General features: G+C 35.1%; 1 protein-coding gene across 8 annotated transcripts in view; it reads right to left on the bottom strand.

Annotated features, from left to right (window-relative positions):
* LOC103499357 (phosphoinositide phosphatase SAC4) overlaps positions 1 to 1280 on the bottom strand; it is a 62110-nt gene extending 60830 nt beyond the window's left edge. For 2 of the 8 annotated variants that reach the window (XM_017047089.2, XM_051090842.1), the window contains exon 1: positions 521 to 1270. In XM_017047089.2, the coding sequence (XP_016902578.2) occupies positions 521 to 712 (192 nt within the window). In that variant the 5' untranslated portion in view covers positions 713 to 1270. Of the gene's footprint in view, positions 1 to 520 lie in introns of all 8 variants that reach the window. The other 6 variants (XM_051090847.1, XM_051090843.1, XM_051090845.1 and 3 more) reach the window with 5 other exon arrangements.
* Between the last annotated feature and the right edge of the window lie 22984 nt (positions 1281 to 24264).

Below are 24264 nucleotides of genomic sequence, written 5' to 3'. Positions count from 1 at the left end.
GGGAAGGAAGAAAAATAATAAAGATCGGAATTCATCAACTAATGCCACCACAATCAAAGAATCTATTTAGAGGGAAGGAAGAAAAATAATAAATATCGGAATTCATCAACTAATGCCACCACAATCAAATTGTCTCAATCAGACAATATCAGTTATCACATAAATAACAGAATCATAGCAAGTTGATGACCAAAAGCATAGAAACGTTGCTACAGAAGAAAATTCTGTCAAAACTTTTAAGCTCATAGTAATATATTTAGGAAATGTGTGAATACCTAGGTAGCTATAAGTTACAGAACAGCAAACAAAAGAAATATGTACGAAAGCTATAGGCTGTAATGGCAACAGTATGAATTAGCATGACAAAAACATAAAGCACATTGTAAAGTTACTGATTAAAAGCAAAACCAAGGAAAGATGAAGAGTAAGAGGGTAAAGAAAAAAAGAGTACGAGTGACCAGTATGATGAATATGGGGAAATGGGTATGTAAAGATACAACTCAAAAGAAAGTGCAGTTACCGATCGAGTCTCGTAAAGCCTGAACTTGTGCATACAAAAAGGAGAGGCAGAACGGAGGTCATCAGAAGATGCGGCAGAGTTGGAGTATGCATCATGTTCTGATGATGGGAGAGGAAATGTTGAGAATGAGTTATTCTCAGAGGATGCGGTTGGATTAGAAGAGGAGAAGGGATCGGTCTCTGAGGAAGCCATTTTACAGATCCCCGAGCCTTGCACCACAGGCCCAGGCTCAGGGAATCTAGGAGAAGGGCATGCAAATCACACAATTTAATTGTATTGAATTGAATTGAAGAGAAAAAAAAAAGAAAGAAAGAAAGAAAGAAAGAAAGAAGAAGGAAGGAAAAATGATATGATATGAAATCAAATCTAATCAAATAATAGTCATATACAACCAGAACCGAGAAACCACGAATTCACAACTGCCGACACCTTAAATCAACCCCAACAAAGACGCTAGGCTGCTTCAAATACAACATAGAAGGATTTACACAAAAATAGAATGACTAGATTGGGTTCTTGATCATATCATCATCATTCATTTTCTAACGGAAACTAAATGATTAACAACGCAGCAAAACAACAGTTCACTCCGTAATGTACATATATACACATATACACAAATACACATATACATGTAGAAAGATAGAGATAATGAAGGTTTCTTTTGGAGAGGAAGAAGAAGGAAGTGGTAGGTAATTATTGTTGTTGTTGAAGTTTGTTATTAAATTTTTAGTTTAAAGCGAGATACAGATGGGAGAGGGAGAAGAATGATTCGGGCAGATCCAGGGGCAGGGCTGGGCAGGAGAGGGAATGGAATGAAGACCACAATTTGGGTGACCGTGCCGTCCACAGTCCACAAAAATAAATTATTTCATAATTGTTTTTTTTTTTTTTTTTTCCTTTTAAATTAAATAAATGAAGTCAAAAATAAGAACATATTATTTAAGAAGGTATGTGTATGTGTTGGCGATCTGGAGTCATTATTTTAATTAAACTTGGAAACCTCAGCTTTCTGCCTCTCCCATTGACGCATTAATGTGTAATCATTTCTTTTCTATTTTATTAATTAATATATGTCTCTATTGGTATTTTTTCTTTCTTCTTCTTTTTTATTTTTTTTATTTTTTTTTTATTTTCTATGCCTCTTCTCATCAGCATTCTACATACAAGAGGTTGCAATCTTTCCCAAACTAACCTGCAAAAAAAAGAAAAAACTAAAATAGTACTAACGTGGAGCTCAGTCAACTACACTATGATTCTTAAATATGGTAAATAAATTATAGTTCCTTGTAGAAGTGATAGTTGGGATATTTATTTTAGAAAAAGAGATTTAGATACAATTGATTTTTAAACCATACCAAACTTTAATAGTGATTTCATATATTTACAATTGATTTTCAATGATTGTGTTTGATTTCGAAAGTTAATTTAGAATTTCCGACTAATAATTGTATTTTTCATTTGAGAACTAATTATAGTAAAAATCTATTTCTATTTATTTTATTATTAAATTCTTATGTTCATGGTTGATCCAATACATATAGATATATATTGAAAGAAAATTGAAAACATATATAATTGTTTGTTTTATTATTACCAATGTAATGACAGACAATTGTCATCTTTTGTTCCAATATTTAGAATTTTAAAAAATTTACAAATCTGAATTAGACAACCATTTTTTGAGTGATTAACCGAGAACAAAAATCACCTATAACCTAGTTTCTCAAAAATCAATGTAAAATGATTTTATATTTTTCTAAAATCAATTTAAGCTCACGTCAAAGACCATCATTCAAAGAAAAAAAAGATGCCCACTAGTTCATTTTTGCGGCAAGTAGAGGCGTAAAAGAGTTAGCATGCAAGGTGCTCTACATATGGGTAAGTTTAGATGAGGAGTGTGTTCAAACCACTCATGTGCTTTCCCTTAAACCACTTGAAAATGCTTCCAAAACGAGTCTATTTTTTAGAGTGGGCTGCCGAACAAAAACTACACTACAAGAAATCGGGAGGTTCCCGAAGCACAAATCGGGAGGTTCCCGAAGCACAAAAACTACACTACAAAAAAATGCTTCCACTCATGTGCTTTCTTAGTAGTTTTGAATAACTTTATTGTTGATTTGAGACGACTATCCTGCAATTATGGTAGTCTTTTTTATTTTGAATTTTTTTGTATTTTTAAGGGTTTGAAGATGTGGTAGTAGGGTAGCTTGTAAGGTAGCATTGTTGGAAATGGTGGGTAGTATGCGACGATTGAAGTTGTTTATGACTAATTAGGTTGTTGTGGCTATCTTACAGTTATGGTAGCCTCTGTAGTTTGAAGTTAGTTTTAGTGAAAAGCTTGGGAGATTGTTTATTCAGGGGAGTAAGTTTAGGATATGAGAGGAGGAATATACTTCTAATCAAAGCTATTTATGTTTTAGGGGTTTTAACAATGGATAATGGTTGGATGAAACTTAGGAATAAGTTTTCGATTGAGTATAAAGAGGGAGTGATCCAATTTTTAGAAGCTGCCAAGTTTCACGTTGATGCCTACTAACAAATAAGGTGTCCATGCAAGACATGTATGAACTCAAATTAGAACTCATTAGAGGGTGTGGAACGACATAACTTACTATTGGAATATCCCTAGTACACATAATGGGTGTATCATGGAGAGCCTATTAGCTTTAAAGGTATAGAAAACTTTGATGAAAGAACTAGTAGTAACTCGTTCAATTAAGGAACTAGTAGTAACTCGTTCGATGAAGGAACTAGTAGTAACCCTTTCGATGAAGGAACCAGTAGCAGAAATTTTCATGAAGAAGATGATATGTCTGGTATGTTGAATGATTTACAAGCCCCGATTGAACAGAAAGAGAAAACAAAGAAGGTCATTTGAAGGATGAAATGTTGAGGAATATTGGGATAGATCCACGAAACATGCGTTTGGGGTTAACTTCAAATGGATTTAATCCATTTGGTTATATGAGTATCTTTTACAGTATGTGGCCTGTTGTGTTACTTCCTTACAATTTTCCACCATGGAAATGCATGAAAGAGACAATTTTTTTCATGTCATTGCCCATACCTGGTCTTAGATCTCCTAGTAGAAAAATCGATGTGTATCTCCAACCATTGATTGGGGAACTAAAAGAGTTATTGAATTTCGGGGTGCGTACGTATGACTCTTTTATTGGTCAGTTCTTTCAGATACATGTAGCCTTGTTGTGGACGATTAATGACTTCCCAGCGTATGGTGGCCTATCAGGTTGGAGTACATAGGGGTATCAGGCATGTCCCATATGTATGGATGATAGATCGTTATTTGAGATACGAGGTAGAATATCCTTCATGGGACATCGACGTTATCTTCCAGAGAACTATGTGTGGCATAGAAGTAGGCTACATGATGGAAAGGTAGAGAGTAGGCCTCATCTAGTGGTGATGAATTAGCATGGAAACTTAGAACAACTAGATCAGTTGGAATTTCCAGTTATGATTAAACATCTTTTAGTAAAGGATAAGAAAAGAAAGAGAGCTCTTAATTGGACAAGGAGAAGTATTTTTTTCGAACTTTCTTACTGGTCGAGACTACTGTTACCTTACAAATTTGACGTAATGCATATTGAGAAGAATGTTTGTGACCATTTGGTTGGTACGTTGTTGAATATTTTCACTTGCTTTCTTCAACGTTATGGTACACATTGTCGTTCACTTACCATATGAAACCAAGGTTACTGGTCCGGTTTCTTACATTTGGATGTATCCCATTGAAAGAAGTCTACGCACTTTGAAACAGTATGTTAGGAACAAGGCATGTCCTGAGGGGTCTATTGTAGAAAAATATGTGATAAATGAATCGAGCACCTTTTGTTTACGTTACCTAAGTGGTATTGAGACTCGATTCACTAGAAATGAGCGAAATGATGATACCATTCCAGAGGATAAGGTGATTGGTGAGTTTCAAATTTTCAAGCAGAAAGTACAACCATTAGGTGCGTCAAGTCTTCGACTCTATCACAGGAAGAAAAACGCCCCTTCCATTGGTACATCCATAACAATGTAAACGAAATATTGGAGTATCACAAGTAAGCATTTTTTATCTTCATATTTCTTAGGTATAGTTGTTCAGTATTTGTTATACATTATTGTTACACAAATTAAACTCATAATCATCCTTATCAAGAAATATTTCAAGCTAATATGTCGGCATGCTTAAAACACTACTAATTTGTACAAAAGACATCAAGGAAGATTCCCTGAATGGTTTCGAAATCAGGTATATACGTGCACGTATGACATGTATGCACTAACGTATTTACACGTAAATGTATATAATCATTGTTACATGGATTTAAGGTTATAGAATTGCATGAGACTGAAAATCTATCTCACGATTTCTTCTCACTTGCAATGAGACCATCATTTGACGTTCATTGTTATAATGAATATACTGTGAGTGGGCTGAGATTTCACACGTCATAACATGATTCTCAATGCACTACACAAAACAATGGAGTGGTGGTAATTGGTGAAAGCAATGCAAGTGGAAGTAGCGACAATAATTTCTACGGTGTTCTAGACAAAGTGTTGCACGTTCAATATCCGATTAGAAGAAGTGTTTGGCTATTTAAGTGTGGGTGGCATGACACAGACGTCAACAAAAGTCAAATGACACATGTGGAATTGGGGTACAAAGCTATCAACACATCCCATTTTTGGTTCGCCGAGGAATCGATAATTCTTGCGACGTAGGCACATTAAGTATTTTACCTATATGACCCAAAAAATGGTAGTAATTGAGAAGTTGTCCAATTAGTCCAGAATAAGCATATATGGTAAGTGCACGAAGTAGACGATGTTAAGAACGAGCAACTAAATATACTCGAAATCGTTGTCGGTCATCAAGTAGATGAACACATCGAGGATGACACTCTGTGCATGACTGATGTTGATCCCACAATCGTTGAAAAATCGGTTGTGCATCTTGTCGCTAACGATTTCATAGGTGATGAGGATGAATAATTGTCACATCAAAGCAGAACAAGTGACAACAAATGATAGTGACAAACCACGTACCCACATATTTATTTAGTTTACATTTCGAATCTGATTATGTGTTCATATTTGGTTATTGAATGTTTGTTTCTATGTCTACAGGCACTATGTCGTCATTCTCGAGTAGTTTCAACGAGATAAATGTGATGTTCCTCGAGTTCACCAAGGATCTAAATAACCCTATAGGAGGGTTGTCATCGTTGGGCGATAATTCAAGTGAGTCTAATGGTACGTTAACTCACAATTATTTAAACTTTTTTCTCACATTAACTTGTTTTAATTTATTCAGCAAGTACTGCTCAACCATTTCCGACTTCGACTCCTAGGAGATGTACACAGTCTCGACTCTTGGAGTTGGAGTGTTGTGTTCAAGATAATGGGAGTACTTCCATGTCAATCGCCTCTAGTGCGGAGAAACCTATTTTGCCACATGTTGTCCACTTCAGCCAGGCGATAAGGGTGTGTGTAAGAAAGACATTTCCAGTTCGTTGCCTTAGGTGGGCGGACATAGATAGAGAATACATCGACCTATGGTATGTCTACTACACATTTATGTTTTCATTTGAAACATATTTAAGATAATCAAGCTAATGTGTTATTTTTTGTAATGTGTAGCATTTTTTTGTGCTTTATTTCAATGATCAAGTAATGAATAGGTTCATTGAGCCTCAAATACTCAATACCTTTAAAGAGTTCGGGAGCGACTATCACAGGCACTTTAAAAAGTATAACGACCCTGAGGAGGCACGTGCCAACCCACCATACATATTGGTGGGACGTATAAGGATTGACACTACCTCTGTAATCATTACATGATCCGTGCATTCCAGGTGAGCAACGATATGCTTTATAATGGTTAATTCTATTTTCAACTTTTAATATGTATAAGAAATAAACGATATAATTGTTTTCATGTAGAAGCAATCACGGACCAACAAGGCTGTTAGACATAAGCATCCTTACAATCATAGCAACGGGTCAAAATCATTTCTACAATGACAGTACGAGCTCGCTGAACAAAGAGGGAAGCCAACGATCATGTGGAGTTGTTTGCAATCCACAGTAGAGCTCCAATTATGGGTCGAGATTGATGAAGCTAAGCGAGCAATTCCTGTAACTGCACCTTCAGTTCTTTCAATTCTGCTGGGGCCATTCTGTATGGGGCTCTGGATATAGGAACCGTACCCGGCTCCAGCTCTATGGCAAACTCAATCTCACTGTGAGGAGGTAACCCTGGAAGTTCTTCAAGAAAGACATCCGAATAGTCCCTTACAACTGGTTCTGATGACAGGGATACATCAACCTCTCTAGTATCCACCACGCTCGCTAAGATACTCCAAGTACCCTGACTAAGCAGTTTGCTGGCCCTCATGGCTGAGATTACCTGAGGTAACGACCTTGACCCTTCTCCCTTAAATTTAAAACTGGCCATCGAGGGAGGGTTAAACGCTACCTCCTTACGGGAATAATCTATGCTAGCATGGTTAGCAGCTAGCTAATCCATACCCAAAATTACATCGAAGTCGAGCATGTCCAGGACTAACAACATTACTTCAATCACATGACCTGTTATCTCAATCTGACATCGTTTCACCTTTTCCTTCGACAACATACACTCCCTAAAAGGAGTAGATACTGATAGCACATGGTGTAGGGGATCTACCTCTAAGCGGGCATGCAACACAAATGCAGAAGAGATAAAGGAATGTGACGAACCCGAATCAAACAAAACTAGGGCATAATGCCCCAACACTGGAAGCGTACCTGTCACCACCGTGCCTGATCTCTCAGCCTCTGTCTTATTGGTAGCAAATACTTTACCTTGATGTGGAGCACCTGCTCCCTGATTCTGTGCATTCCCGGTAAGTTTCATCGGGCATCTATCAGCTGTATGTCCCTCTTGCCTACATTTGAAGCAAATTCTGGTCCCAAATAAACAACGGCCCAGATGGTGCTTCCCGCAAGTGGTACACAACGACTTCCCTCTGGCAGCTTCCCCTGCCTCAAAAGGTTTCTGCTGGAAGCGGCGAAACTCAACACCTGATCTGAAGTTCCGCTGTGGCACTGAAGTAGGCTGCTGCTCAGCCTTCCTTTTCTGTATTGAGGTCGAACCTCTACCTGCAACCTTAGACGAGTTAGCCATCTCCTGTAAACTGAGATCCACTGCCAGACGCAGTGCATCGGCATGAGTGGCGGGTCGGAAGGCTCGAACCAAACCCTGGATGTCAAGCCTGAGGCCTCTAACAAACTTATCAGCTCTGGCCGCCTCAGTCGCTATCATCTCGGGAGCGAAGCGGGATAACATGTCAAACTCTGCATCATATTGCTCTACTGTCATGTCGTCCTGCTCTAAGTTTAGGAACTCCTGCCGCTTGGCATCTCTCAAACTAGCAGAGAAGAATTTCGCATAGAAACTCTCCTTGAACTGTTGCCAAGTGATCTGACCCACGTCACCCCCTAGCATTCTCTCTGTCGTCTCCCACCAGGCAATACCTCTGTCTGTCAACATGAAAACGGCGCACTGAACTTTCTGATCCTCAGGGCACTTCATATACCGAAATATGGTCTCCAAAGAAGATAACCACAGTTGAGCCCTGGTGGGGTCCTCTAAAGACCCATCAAATGTCGTGGGGTTATACTTCCTGAAATCCCTCAAGTGCTTGGCCTCTGCCGACAACTGATCTGGCACGACTTGGGGTATAACTGAAACTAGAGCAGGAGCTGGAGTAGGAGCTGGAGGGGAAGGCTGCTGCTGCTCCCGCATCTGCATAATCAAATCCCTGAACCTCTGCTCCATAGCAGCAAGGTCCGCATGAATAACTAGCGCAGCCGGGTCGGTGGCTTGGGTTACAGGTTGCACCTGAGGTTGAACACGTCCTGCTCCCCTTCCTCGGCCTCCTCGGCCATCCCTGCGAGCACCTCTCCTTGGCGGCATTTCCCTAACAACCACCAATGATCCCTTCAGTCACATGTGATAATTAACTCCGCAGTTTAACTTAGGTAAGGTAATGCATATAGAGTTATACATATAATTTCATGAGAGCGTACCTGACGAGTGGCAAGGATCATTTTAGCCATAAGGACACAAAAACACAGACTCACATCATAAGTCAGTCTACAGAACCTAAAACTTAGGCTCTGATACCAACTGTAACGACCCAACTTTCTAGACTAAGCTGAGGTCATTATTCAGTACTAAGACTCGACCACAAAACACACAAACTCAAAAAGGACCGGTTACGATTCATTAAAGATGTTTTAAAATATGACAAAAGCAGTTTCGGGCCCTATTTAAAATCACATTCACGAGAGTTCCAAAATACAGTGCTCAAATCATCAAACACAAAATCACAAACCAAATATTCTAACCGTAACTCAATCTGACAATGAAAATAACGAGTAACAAAAATACATCAGCAGAAGCATAAAGAAAACCAGACGCGTCCATATGGCCTTCACGCATCCTTCTTGCCCCTCGTTGTACCCTTACCTGAAAAGTTAAAGAGAAAAAAGGGTGAGTATAAGATATACCCAGTAAGGGACCCACTACTAGGCCCGTTAGGGAATAACCGTTAACTTCCTATTTAGGGGTACCCTACACAAACAGTCTAGTGGTTCCGTAGAACTCACACATCAGTCTCGTGATCCCAAAGGATGCATGTATCTGTCTAGTGATCCCGAAGGATACATGTATCAGTTTAGTGATCCCGAAGGATAGACTTATTAGTCTAGTGATCCTAAAGGATGCACATATCAGTCTAGTGATCCCGAAGGATGCATATATCAGTCTAGTGATCCCGAAGGATACACATATTAGTAAGGTACACTACCCCATAGATGAAGCTAACCGTTACCCCTAAGAGGGGGTTTGACAATTTCGTCCCAGTGGTTCTTCCAAGTATAACAATTGAATGAGTAACTTTGAGATAAATATTTCAAGTTGGATATGGTTTTATGTTAAGAGTTAATTGTTAAAGACTTGTTATTTCAAAAGTATGTTTTTAAAATTGTCACTCACTATGCTATTTAGCTCACTCTTTCCAATGTTTTCCACTTTCCAGGAAGAGATCATGATCTAAAAGCCTAACCGTTGTGTCTAGTTTGGTATGCAAGTTGTCATTAGTTTTGATACTTTTGGGTAGTACCTAGGTCAAGCCATGTCATACACATATGTGTAAAGATAAATTTGTCAAGTGTAAATTTCTATTTGGTTTAAAGTGTGGTCTCTAATCAATGACATTTAGCCTTAACTTATTTTGAGGTTTATGTAATGAAGTTTGTTTAATCAATGTTTATCATGTTAGTCCTCTGCATAAGTTAGCTTACTCAAAGTTGTTTAGCATTATAAGAAGGTTCAGTAGTCAAGGTCAACTGGTGTTGTTCAAAAGAGGAATGATATCGGTTGACTTCATGATGTCTCTTGGGTTGAGAGTAGGTGATCCAGGAGGGGGCGTGACAAGACTAATTAAAAGGCTGTTATCATGTTATGTTTTTCGCTAATGTTTCATAAGAATTGCATTCATGTTATTACTAGTAAAAGTTTATAGCATGTGTTGTTCTTTTCAAGCATGCATTCATGTTATGACTGCTAGTTAAGTTAGACATGTTAGAAAGTTGGTGAATGTTGCCAAGGTCGGCAAGCTCTCACACCCTCTTTTGGGACTAGGTTATGTGTTTAGAGGAGCCCTAAGAGGGGGTTTGACAATTTTGACCATTTCAAAACCACTCCTAAACACACCTAACTCGTGATAAACTAAGCTTGATTTGTTTTGTCTATTGTTAATGAAGAACAGTATTTTATTGTGTTATTTGCTGCTGATGGTATTTGTGTTTTACACTTATTTTGTCATGTTATAGGGATATGTGCCAAGTTTGTCAGCAAATATTCGATGGAAATGAACTCTTCATTCCTCAGTACAAGTATCAATTGACATTGATTCTCAATTTATCAAGTAGGGGATCCTTAAAATGGAGTTCCAAGTTACTTAAGAGATGTTTTGTGCACACACAATACTCAACATCAAGAAACACTCTTAAAATTCCTTTCAGGATGCTAAATGCCTATTAGAAACAATGATTAAATTATCTCGCTCTGAAAAACTACCTTGAATCTTCTAAAAAGACCATATCCATGATGCATCATTGTCAGAATCTAAAATAGCAAAAGTAAGAGGGAAGATTTGATTGTTACCATCTTGTGATGAAGCTGTTAATAGGACTCTACCAAACTTATACTTAAAAAACGTGTCATCAACAGAAATAATAGATCTACAATATTTTCACCCCTTAATTGATGCACCAAAAGCCATAAAGCAAAACTTGAAATGACCACTAGAGTATTGCACGTACCTATCTGTAAAGCAGTGCACATACCTATAAAACTTACAAAACAATTCTATCAACACTAAGAAAAGAGAACAATTAGACTGTGATAGATGCTAATATTTGTCTATCCCCACCTATCTGTAAATGAATAAATTTGATACAGGAAGCTGATCAAACCTGGGTTAGATTTAACCAATATATCAAAGAAGCTTGGAATCAACATGTACACTTCAACTACGACACCTCTTAATATCTTTACCCTATAAGCTTTTTGATAACTTATATTAACTCCAAACCGCTTTTGGAATGGAATGATCGGTAGACATGAACCTAAAATCATCTATCAAGCAACTGCTAATTACTGTTGAAGAAGCTTGCATGTGACAACTTTGGATAGTATTCAATGAACAATCATGGTAAAAAATGTATTTTCGTGGCATCCACAACTTGCTCTTCTTATAACGAGATGCCTTAACCTACCATTTCCACCCTTCTTGCAAACATCTAAATTCAAGAGACCTCAAATTTGATACTGTAAATCTAAATTGAAAGTTTTTCTTCATTGCTATTATGCAAAAGAACACTTTTTTGCCTTTAAATTTGATACTGTAAATATAAATTGCAAACATCTAAGCACTTCTTTACTTTCAAATAAACTTTTTTTTCCTTCAAATCACCATGATAAGAAATCTCTCTTATAACATCATCATTTGAAACAGAAGAAGAAGAACCTATATTCAATGACATCTCAACATTCTCCTGTACATTACTAGAAGAAGACCTTTCCAAAAATTAACACTTACATGAGCAACTAATGGATCTCTGCTAGTTGAATCTTTAGCAAAAGCTAAATACCAAGCAACATCAGTGTCTTTCTTTATTGGCACCACAGTTTGAACGTTACTTTTACCAAAATCAAATAAAACAAATAATTCTATCGATCCATCCAATTGAATCTCTTCATATATTAAACCAACCAAATAATTAAAGGTGATTTGGACATTTACCAAAATTCCAGCAATTGAGTAATTCTTATAGACATTACATCCACTCCCTTGACCTCTATAGAAAACAACGATAGGAATAGACATTGAATTATGTAAAAAAAAATACAATTAAGTATTTAATAGTGATAGAAAAAAATAGATAGACATTGATATACATCTATCATTGAATAAAAGAATACAATGTACAAAACAATAAAAATAAACACAATGCAAGAATAAATAGACGATCGTGCAGTGAAATAATATACATTAACTGATCACGTCAACAATGATAATTGATTGTTTGACCACGGTAAACGATTGCATTGAATGAAGTAAACGATCGTGTTGGCTTAGGTACACGATCGTTTGGTCATGGTGATCATATTAAATATATTAAACGATCGTGTTGATATTGGTAAATGAATCGTGTTGATATTGGTAAACAATTGTGTTGGTATTAGTAAATAATCGTGTTGATAGTGATAAATAATCATGTAGTTCAATGTAAATGATCGTGAAAAACTTCAAACCATCGATCTTCATAATGAAATACATAATTCTTACATTAATATTTAGATCTTTTAAACATTTGAAATAAAAAACGAAATTTAGAATTCTTACGACAAACAAAAACAAAAATGACCCTCATAATGAAATATAAAATTATTAGTTCAATGTAAATGGTTGTGAAAAGCTTCAAACTAACGATTTTCGTAATGAAATATAGAATTCTTACAGTAATACTTAAATCTTCTAAACATTTGAAATGGAAACGAAATCAAACAAAAACAAAAAGGATCTTCATAATGAAATATGGAATTCTTAACGAAATTTTATGATAATCTAAACAATCTAGACAAAAATGATATTTAGAATTCTTACTAAAAACAAACTCTCGGTAACGATCTTGGCAAAGGTGTAACGACCCAAATTTTCAGACTAAGCTGAGGTCACTACTCAGTACTAAGATCGACCACAAAACACACAAACTCAAAAAGGACCGATTACAATTCAATAAAGACGTTTTAAAATATGACAAAAGCAGTTTCGGACCCCACATTCACGAGAGTTCCAAAATACAGTGCTCAAATCATCAAACACAAAATCACAAACCAAATATTCTAATCGTGACTCGATCTGACAATGAAAATAACGAGTAACAAAAATACATCAGCGGAAGCATAAAGAAAACCAGACGCGTCCATATGGCCTTCACGCATCCTTCTTGCCCCTCGTTGGTCTGCCCCTCGCTGTACCCTTACCTGAAAAGTTAAAAAGGAAAAAGGGTGAGTATAGGATATACCCAGTAAGGGACCCACTACTGGGCCCGTTAGGGAATAACCGTTAACTTCCTATTCAGGGGTACCCTACACAAACAGTCTAGTGGTTCCGTAGAACTTACACATCAGTCTCGTGATCCCAAAGGATGCACATATCAGTCTAGTGATCCTGAAGGATACACGTATCAGTCTAGTGATCCCGAAGGATACACCTATGAGTCTAGTGATCCCAAAGGATGCACATATAAGTCTAGTGATCCCGAAGGATACACATATCAGTAAGGTACACTACCCCATAGATGAAGCTAACCGTTACCTCTCAGTCCATACTAAACCGTCTACAACAGTCACACTCAGACAGTATAGGTTTAAACAACTATATCCTCAGTTGCTATATGCATATCCATTTCACACATCATTGTGACATTCTTTAGATCCAGTCAACTAGTCAAATCAGAATCAGACTCTTAATCCTTCCACGACATAACTCCATAACCAGTATCCGGACAATAGACTACCACATACCTAACATTAAGACTTTAAAGTCCATCGACATACAATTCCAGTTCACAACGTAGCCCATTAACATAACTACAATACACAGAACATCCGGACATCGGTGTCTATCCGTAAACATCTCATTACACACGATGGCACACGAGCTACAACTAGCGGTCACGCTACCTTTAATCAGACAAGAGCATATATGCGATATGTATTAGTCCAACATACGTCAATTCATTCAGTACAGTTATCAACGTATAATCCCCTGTGGATTACTACGTTTCCAGCCTCGATCCGAGGTCCAGTAGTAAGAAATCCCTTACCTGTCACTTGGTTATGCCCCTTGATCGAGTCCACGCCCAACGAATCCACCTAAACGAAATCATAAGGGTTTAAAGTCACTTTTTAAATCATTCGTAACAACATACGTCGGCTTACCCGAGTAAAGGGAGCTATCCCCAAATAAACTTACCGTGGGACCCGAGAACTTGAGCGTCAATTCCCTAATACCTTCAAGGAACAAAAGATAGGGCCATGTCTTACTCCAATATCTAAACTCGAATCGATTATAGCAACATTGGGGAACCCACGAAAATAATTCTTATCGAAGACTCACCGTGACCGGAAGTGGAGGGAAGAAGGCTCAGGTGGTTTGGTGAACAGGGAGCTCGACTTGGGTCACAGCTCGGCTCGGCTTGCGGCTACCGGCTCAGCTGGGTCCTCGACTCGGCTTAGCTCGCGGCTTGTGGCTCGGCTCACTCGCGGCTCGCGGCTCATGGCTCGGCTCGGTTTTCGGCTCGGGTACGGATGGCGGCTCGGCTAGCTCGACTCGGTCCTTGAAAGAAAGGGTTGCTCGGGTCGGGTGTGCAGCACGAACCGGTTTGAAGGTGGCAGAAGAAGAACTGGCGTCGGTGACGACTGGGCGTAAGCGGCCGGTCAATGTTTGGGGATGAGGAGTCGACGGCCTGCTCGGATGCACGAGATGAAGAGAGGGATCGTCGGGGATGGCGGGCTTGGGAACGGTCGGATGGCCGATTTGAAGGACCATCGGCGGTTGGCCATTCATGGACGGAAGACGAGGTCGTGCAGACGGTGAAGAACGATCGAGCTGGAGACGAAGGATGTCGACGGTGATGCAAAATGATGAAGAAGAAGGGATGGAGGTAGTGGACGACAGCGTCGGGTGAAGGATGGAGGAAGAAGAAGAAGAAGTCGGGGAGGGGGGCGCACGACGTGCTTATGGTTTTAAAAAAAATAAAAAATTATATATATATATATATATATATATATTAAATAATAATAATAATAATATAAATAATAATAATAATAATATAATTAATAATAATAATATAATTAATATTATATTATTATTATATAAATTTACACTATATTATTTTTCAAAAATTCATATCCCTCAATTTCTTTTTCTTCCCTCTTCAAAACCAACCAAGAATTAACACCAAAATTTTAAATTCCCGAAAAATCACATAAAACGATAAAATTTACCTCGAAAAGTTTTTGGGGCGTTACAAAAGGAATATAAACGATCTTGATTGTCGAAGATGAGGAAGAAGAGAAAGAATATTCAAGACGAAGAATATTGTCGAAGATGAGGAAGAAGTGAAAGAATGTTCATGAGAAAAAATATCTAAAAAAGCACATGAATAACTCGAAAAGAAAGTGAAGAAATCTGAAAGAAGAAGAAGAGAAAGAAGTGAAAAATCGTTATAAACCAATAAGGGCAAATATTGAATTTTTTAAAAAATAGGGGATTTATAATGGATATCTCTCTCGGCATAAAATATAAAGGATATAGCAACCTTATAAACTATTTGCAAAAATAGCAAATCTTTTATTTCTTTTTAATATATTCCTAAAATATCCCTATTTTAGGTCAAAAATATATGGCTTGATTTTCTCTCCTCCACGATCTTGATATATATATCATTTTTTTCATTCTCTCAAATCTGATCAATTTTTTCTGACTTTCACAATTCGTCCTCTCTCTTTTCTTTTTCTAATTTTATCTTCGCTTTCAACTGGTCGATTTTTCGTTCCATTCTCGCCTCCAACGACCAATCGTCGTCCTGCGTTCAACAATTTTTAGCCTTCAAAGATTTTCGACGAGTAGCAATTTTCTACAATTTTCCGTTTGCATCTACTTCGGTAGGTCAATGTTATGGTTTTGATATTAATTTTTTAGTATGTAATCAAATTTTCTTTAAAAATGTGAGATTTGTTTCCCAGTTTTTTCATCCAATTTATGTTCATCATCTCAGTTAGATATTTGTTTTCAGATGTGATTCTTCCCTAAATTTTTCATTCGACGTCATCCAATTTTTACAATTTGATCTAGTTTCATCTTTGTAGGTTGATTTGGTTCAATTCAATTTGATGATTTACTAGTATTTTTATATAAAAAATGTGTTTATTTACTTGTATTGGATTTCATCAGTTTGAGGCTTTGTAGAATTGAACATATTATGAATTTTTCTATCAATTTTACGTTTTAGGTTAAAAGAATACAAGTTATCACTGTTAGTTAGACTAGGTAGTATGAGCATGGTGATATTAGTCTATCAGCGATAGATTTGTATCCTACATCTAATATTAGTCTATCAGTGATAAACTTGTATCCTACATCTAATATTAGACTATCAGTGATAGACTTGTATCCTACATTACTGATATTAATTCTAAGTTATCATTGATACTAGTCTATCAATGATAAACTTGTATCCTAGTCCATCACTGATATTAGTCAGTCAGTGACAGACTTTATCTTTTATTAATGCAATGAGTGTTACACACTAGGATGATAATGGTATATTTTTGTTTTTTGTTTTTTGTTTTTTTTTTTGCAGGAATTCAGAATTATGATTATTCAATGTTATGAGTGTAACACTACCTCTAGTTTGCAAGGGTCAAGCAAAAGGACCATGAAAACAAAAAAAAAAAGATTGATTGATGAAAAGAAAAGTCACTCAAAATGTAGTTATTGTTGTCGTGCTGTTCTCAACCGTAGAACGTGCACACTTCCATTATTTTTACAATTATGTGACATTATGTTGTTGCCTTTTTTTTCTTTTGTTAGAAGGAAATACTTTCTATTTGTTTGACTCAAACCTTTCGATAATAAGCCACTTTTTTTATCAATACATTTCAAGTCTATACATGTTACTTTATTATAAAGTAGTAATGTCATAATGGAGTTTAATTTAGTTGATAGTTCTATTGCTTATAGACTTTACTATGAAGTTTATCGTTGATAGCTTCTATCAATGATAGACTTCAACATGTATATTAACAAAACTTTTCCTCAATAAAATGCACTCATTAATAATAATTTGCAATTATTCAACATGTATAATTCTAATTTCTCAATGGGAACACAAAGGCACATAACTTACAATGATTATTCCACCTGTGATCCAACATTTTTCTATATTAATATGTAAAATCAATTCTTTCACCGTTATGGTCTATCTGTCTATTATTAATAGATTTTAACATCAATTAAAAAGTCACAACTATTTAAGAATATAAAAGGCATAACTTGCAATGTTCAACTTGTGGTCCAACCTTTTCTATATCAATATAACAAAATCAAATAAAATGTGAAGTCTATCATTGATCTTTTCTATCATGAAATATTCACAAAACTAATATACAACAATATCCATTTACTCGATGAGAGAGTTGCAATCAAACTAGGGACAAATCAATAGGTCTCTTGCAATTTTCTAGTCTTCTGCAATCACCAACATTCTCTTTGATCGGTTAAGTTGTATCTTCGGCCTAACATTTTTAACATTCTTCGCTATTTCCATAGTTTTCATCTTTTTTTCTTTTCTTGAACAACCTGAAATGATAATATTGAATGAAAGTTTATAAATATATATATCATAATGCAAGCAATCTAAATATCTTCCAAGTCTACTAGTGATAGAAACCTATCACCAATAGACCCTAAGCAACAACACATAAAAAATACATATTAAACTAAAGTATCTACTAGCATCCCATTGCAAGCAAGCTAAACATCCTCTAAGTCTAAGTGATAGAAATCAATCACCGAAAGACCTTTAAGCAACATCACATAAAAAATGCACATTAAAAAAAAGTATCTACTAAACATCCCTAAACATATTCCAAATCTATCAATGATAGAACATATCATTGATAGTTTTTAAGAAAAATCGCAGAAATAAATGCACATAAACTATAAAATATTTACTAACACACCTTAGCGCAAACAAACTAAACATCCTCAAAATCTATCAGAAGTCTATCAGTAATAGAAACATATCACTGATAGATTCTAAGTAATAACATATAGAAAAATGCACATTGAACTAAAGCATCTACTAACATCCTAATTTAAACATGTTAAACATCTTCCAAATCTATCGGTGATAGAAACATATGAAAACATATGATCGATAGAACCTAAGTAACCTCACATAAAAAATGCACATTAAACTAAAGCCTCTACTAACATCCAAAATCAACAAGTTAAGCATCCTTAAAGTCTATCAAGATAGAAACAAGTTAAACATTCCAGCACAAACAAGTTAAACATCCTCCAAATCTATCAATCAGTGACAGAAACATATCACTCATAGACTTTAAGCAACATCACAAAAAAAAAAAAAAAAAACACATTAAACTAGACTTCTACTAAATTCCCAAGTCAAACAAGCTAAACATCTTCTAAGTCTATCAAGGATTGAAACATATCATTAATAAACCATATCATTGATAGACCATATCACTAATAGAACATATCATCGACAGACTATATTACTGATAGACCATAAGCAATAGCGGATAATAAATGCAGATTAAGCTAAAACATCTAATACCAAACCAACACAAACAAGTTAAACATCCTTTTTTAAGTTGATAGAAACATATCACTGATAGAACCTAAACGACAACGCATAAAAATTTACATTAAACTAAATTATCTAATAACATTCCAATGCAAACAAACTAAACATTCTTCAAGTCTATCAGTGATATTATATATCACTGATAGACCCTAAACCCTAAGTAACAACACATAAACTAAAAAACAAAGCAGAACCAAACATAAAATGAAGAAATCGATTTCAAACAAATAGAAAAAGAAAAAGAAATCTATTTCAAACAGGTTACGACTAAACGGAAAACAAAGATACCTTATGAAAACAACTTATTATTTCAAAAGAAAAACAAATAACTTACAATTGAAGTGGAGAATAACGAAAAGCAGAGAAGTCTGTAGATGATGAAGTCGAGAACGTGAAGCGAAGCGGAAAACGAAGGCACCGGCAAGAGAAAACCAAATCGGAATACGAAGAAAGGAGAAGAAAGTGGAAGATGGAAGGAAATCGTGAAGATCGAAGAAATCAGAATACGAATTGTGCGTGAAATGTATCTACTTACAGGGGCATTTTCGTCTTTTACTTGGGATTGTATTTAAAATTTGTCATATTTGCAATTTTTTTATTTTTTGCTATATCCTTAATTAATTTAAACTCAAATGTTATATCCCCGGTCGCCCCAAAATAATAGGGTTCATGGGCTTTTCTTAAATTGTTATACGAGTCATAAATATTAATAATTTTTGTTATATTTATGTAAATTTACCTTTTTGACCTCTATTTTCATATCTTCGTATTCATTTTTACATTTTGTACTTCAAATTTGTACAAATTCTCTAAAACTAATAAAGTCTCAATTTCCTCTTAAGATTATGTCATTTTTCTACTATATTTATGCAGAAATTGCAATGGTTTTTGTAGGCTAAGGTAAGATAAAGGGCATTGGGTTATTTCTTTACCATTCTTTGAAGGTTTAATTTTTGGTTGTTTGATGCATGCTTGTGATTTATAATTACTTAGTTCTTCTTTAAATAAAGTATTTCTTTAGTTTGAATGTTGCAAATTTAATCTTTAGAGATTCAAGTTTAAATTTAGTATACAAAATATATTCTTAAGAATTAGGGCTAACAATCTCTTGCAATTATCTTTCCAAGGTTTGATTCTTGCAATGTTGTCGTTATATTGATTATAAGTTCATGGAATCTCAAAAGAGTTTAATTTCAATCTTACCCAATTGAATCTTGATTTGAAACTCATCGATCTTACCGCATCGTAAAGAACTTTGTGTGGAAAATGAAATTTTAGAAACACTAAATGCTTTACTTTTGAATGATTAAATTTCTTGATGAAACATTAATCATGGGAATTGAGCAATTAATTCAAGAATCAAATAAAGCTTTTGATTTCTTGAATTAATTGACCAAGAATCAGGGTCATTCCAACCTTTTTCTTCAACCTATGATAATAATGGTTGGAAAAATAACCAATGGCCTTGTCTTTTAATTCAGGAAGAAAACCCCTTTTACTTTGTTAATTTCAATTCTTGAAGTGCAATCTTTCTCCATTAGTAGCATCTCAATTTACTTTTTTTTTTTTTTGCATATTACCAAAAAATCTTGGCTTATACTTTTATAATTCTTTTCTTATCTTCTTGAATTTTACTAATAATTTTTTTGTGAGATCTAGATTCTAAAAATTCTTACTCACTAGTTCCAATAGGTTCAACCCCGATTTTCCTTTACTACGGTAAAATCTATTAAAGTTGGGTTTACAAATTATTTGGAAGGTTCGTTTGAGTGGGTAAAACCCTTCATTACTTTCATTTGTAATTGCCTTGCTACTCTATTTCGATAATTAGACATATTATTACAATAATTTCAATTTTCTACATATTTCCAGCAATTGTTTCATATCTTACGACCCTACCCCAACAAATGTCTCTTTCGACGTGTTTTTTCATCAATCTTTGAAACACAGTAGCGCTTGACCATTTTCTTAACGACCAAGGTGACTCTTGACTTAGGCATTGCGGAGCTTCGAGTTTTCAAAGCTATTGCCTTCAAGGCGTTTTTCTTCGACACTACGGCGCTAGGGGTGGCACTTGTCTTTAGAATATTTACGAAAATGCTATTTGTCTTGTCTTGGCCTGTTCTTGCTTATTTTAGCTTCGTTTTAAGTAATTTTGTTGCAATGTCTAGAACAATATTTCCTATAAAATAGTGAATTTAATGAATAAGTGGTGTGATGTGGGGAGAGGTAAGCTATAAAAAGTATGTTAAATATAGTCTCAATACTTTAAATATAGTCCCAATATTAAGCCTTTCAGCTCATGTTTTCAAAATATTTTCATTTCTCAAGTAATGATCGTGATCCTAGAGCTTAGCCTATTGCTGCTAGTCGTCCAATTTGTCTAGCAAGTTTTCGGTTGTTATTGTCCTCGATGAGTGATGATAAAGAGTTGTTTCGGTGGTTTGGGTAGGTGGATGTTGTTGGGTTTTATTGTAAACTTTAGTTTCATGATTATACAATAAAATCCTAATATTTTATATAACAATAATTGCCAATATCTTTGACTAGATAATTTTACAAATTGAATTTAGTTAAAGAACAACATACCTTGATCCATGAATAATCTTCTTGAGAAATTGTGTTTCTCTCACTTGCCTTCCTTTAGGACTTAGTTTAGGTTTCTTGATGGGAAGAATAAACTAATGAAGCAATGAGAGGACCAATCCCTAAGGTTCTATTTATAGACACCATCCATCATGGCGTTTAATTAGGGCATTATCTTTTAACCTAATGGGCCTAATAAAATAATAAGCCCAAAAGAGATAAATAACATATAATGCAATTGGGCCACATTAATAATAATATTATATTTAATAATAAATCTAACATTTATGTCCTAAAACTCGTAGATAGTAAATATAATCCATTGACCGTTATTAATAAAGTGTTTTATTATTATAATTTTAATAAGTGTTATTGATTATATTAATAGTTTTGTCTTAATAACCAAAATCTAATAAACTAACATCCTATGTTGTTTGATGAGTCTTGAACAGTATGTCGAGACATACGGGGATCAATGTTCAAGAATCAGCTTAAAGGGTCTATAGTATAGGGTTAAGGCTGGGTACCTTATCTTGGTAACACTATGGATACGACTCACTTTGTATTTGATACAAACGCATTGATCCAATGCGTTCATGTACGTGACATGCGTGTGATGGTATCTTATGCAATGAGTTTGCATAAGACCGAACCACGAAATAGTAATCACTAGATGTAACTCCGTTAACTAGTTGGGTTTCTATTTCATTAGGATGACCTAGGTAACTTAGTCTTAATCCTGAGTGTATTATAAACTCTTGTTGTGAGAGATTGTCCTTTGATTTGTACGGATGAGAGTGACCAGATTGCCAACTCAATATGCTTATAATTTTGGAGACAAGATCGAGTGAGGAGCTGGTAACATAATCACACAAGTCGGAATTCACTCCTTCCCACCTTTAGGTTAAGTAGATAAGTGTTCCCTTAAATGGTGTCTTTGGAACTTGAACAAAGGGTCCTACCCTCTATATGGCACGAGAGAGATTTTTGTTTAGTGGTTGGATCATAAACAAGTTGTTCATTAGAGGAGCACTCGTATTTAAGGACTAGAAGTAACCTAGGGCTAAAACGATAATTTATCCAGTTGTTGTTACAAACACTTGTGAAGGACTAACTTACTGGCATTGGTCTATATTTGTGGACACAGAAATATATCTACAGTGAGAAGAGTTCAACTGTGAGTCTTTAGTGAAGTGTACACACAGTTTATGAATATTAATTAATGTGGTTAATGAATTTAGCCAATTAATCTCATATCGTTGTAGCTTCTGATCTGTAGGTCCATTAGGTCACCTTCCTAGCTCGTAAAGGGTAATGAGATTTATTTATATTGGTTGTAATTTGAAATGTTCAAATTTAATTTGGGAATTAATATAATATATGGTGATACATTATAATATAAAATTTATATTTAATTAGACTTTAATATATAAATTAAATTTTAGATATGATTCAAAATTAATTTATGAGGCAATAAAATATTTGAATAAGTTCAAATATTAATTTAATGTGAATTAGATTCATACTAAAAATATAGGCTAAAATTTAATGTGTATATGATACATATTAAAACTATAGGTTATGAGAGAAATTCATATTTAATATGATTCGAATTTGGATTAAATTAAATATAAGATATTTAATTTAGAAATTAATTTATTGGAGAATTAATTAATAGTTTAATTTATTTTTATTTAATTAAATTTGATTAAATTAAATTAATTAATTAAAACTATAGGTTATGTGAGAGATATTCAATTTAAATATGATTTAAATGAAATATTAATTAAGTATGATTTAATTAATTATTTATTTTAATATTAATATTAATTTAATATTTATTTATTAAATTAATAGGGAACGTGGATGGTTCTCCCATGTTCCCACTTTTCTCTCAACTTCCCTATTCTTCAATCTGAAGAGGGAGTTACTGGTACGATGATGTAGAAGAGTTCTATGAATTTTTTACGTACGGATTATTCTCTCTAAATTTTTTTTCTCTGGAAAAAGTTCTCTGTACAAAAAACTTCCCTACCAATTGGTTCCCACAAACCATCTCAATCCAGAGAATATGAAAGTTTCCAAGTGGTGGTGCCTTAATTTGGTGTTTTGTAGATACAGAGACGTCAACAATCGTAAGTTTCCTCTTCTTTTTTCTTCTCTGTAATTTTTCTTGAAAGCATGCTTAGCCATAGAAATTAATTTTATAATTATTTTGCCAATGTATTGGTATTTTTTAGGTTCCAATTAAAATTGGGTTAAGGTCTTTGTAATTCTTTCACTGTGCAAAGGGCTTTCATCCCTTTAGGTTCATGATGACCAAAGAAAGGGAGTCCTTAGACTCATTGGGTCTAGGTTTTTTCTCTCGTGTTTTAGACCTAGATGCCTCATCCTTGCCCTTCCTTTCGCGAGCGAGTGGGGAAAGTGTTTCCTTTTCTCTTCTTCTTCTTCTTCAACCTCAATGTCTTCAACAAATGTCTTATTCTTTCTAGTTTTGTGGCGTTTATCTTTTACATGCCTTGTTTTTATGGAGGTTGATAATGCGGTTTAAATTTGTCATTGTGCAAATTCCATCTTTTACCGTTGTTTGAGGGGAGTTCTTCAACACAAGAATAACTTTGAGGCACAACTGTTTAATTAGAGATAGGAATGGTCTTGCGCCACATGTCGTGTAGGTATCGTGATATCATGTCGTGTAGGTATCAACGTCTTTTTCACAAAAGAAAGCCAAACACTGGCTTGCGTGTTGAGATTGTTTGGAAAGAGTTGATATTTCCTAGTTGGTGTAATGTCCCACTTGGTTCCTGGCCATACAATGATTTTTAACGCGTCCTCCATGTATTTTTGGGTTGAGTTTCTGAAAATGACTTGCCAACCTCGTTGGCTTTCAATTCATAAAACATGTTAATGTCATCCGACTCAAAGTATACGAGTTCATGCTTGATCACCACATAGTTTTCCTCGTTCTGAATAAAGCCTTTGTAGAAGAGGTTTACTATGTTCACCCTTATATCAAAACTTCTAGGTCAAGTTTATACTTGTGAATGTCGTCGGTGCTTATAAACTTGTTCACGCGTTCTTTGATTAAACACACAATTAAGCAAAAGTTTAGCATTTTCTTGAAA

Source organism: Cucumis melo, chromosome 10 (assembly GCF_025177605.1).
Source record: "Cucumis melo cultivar AY chromosome 10, USDA_Cmelo_AY_1.0, whole genome shotgun sequence".
In the NCBI taxonomy this organism is placed as follows: Eukaryota; Viridiplantae; Streptophyta; class Magnoliopsida; order Cucurbitales; family Cucurbitaceae; genus Cucumis; species Cucumis melo.
This window is presented reverse-complemented; position numbering and strand designations above follow the sequence as displayed.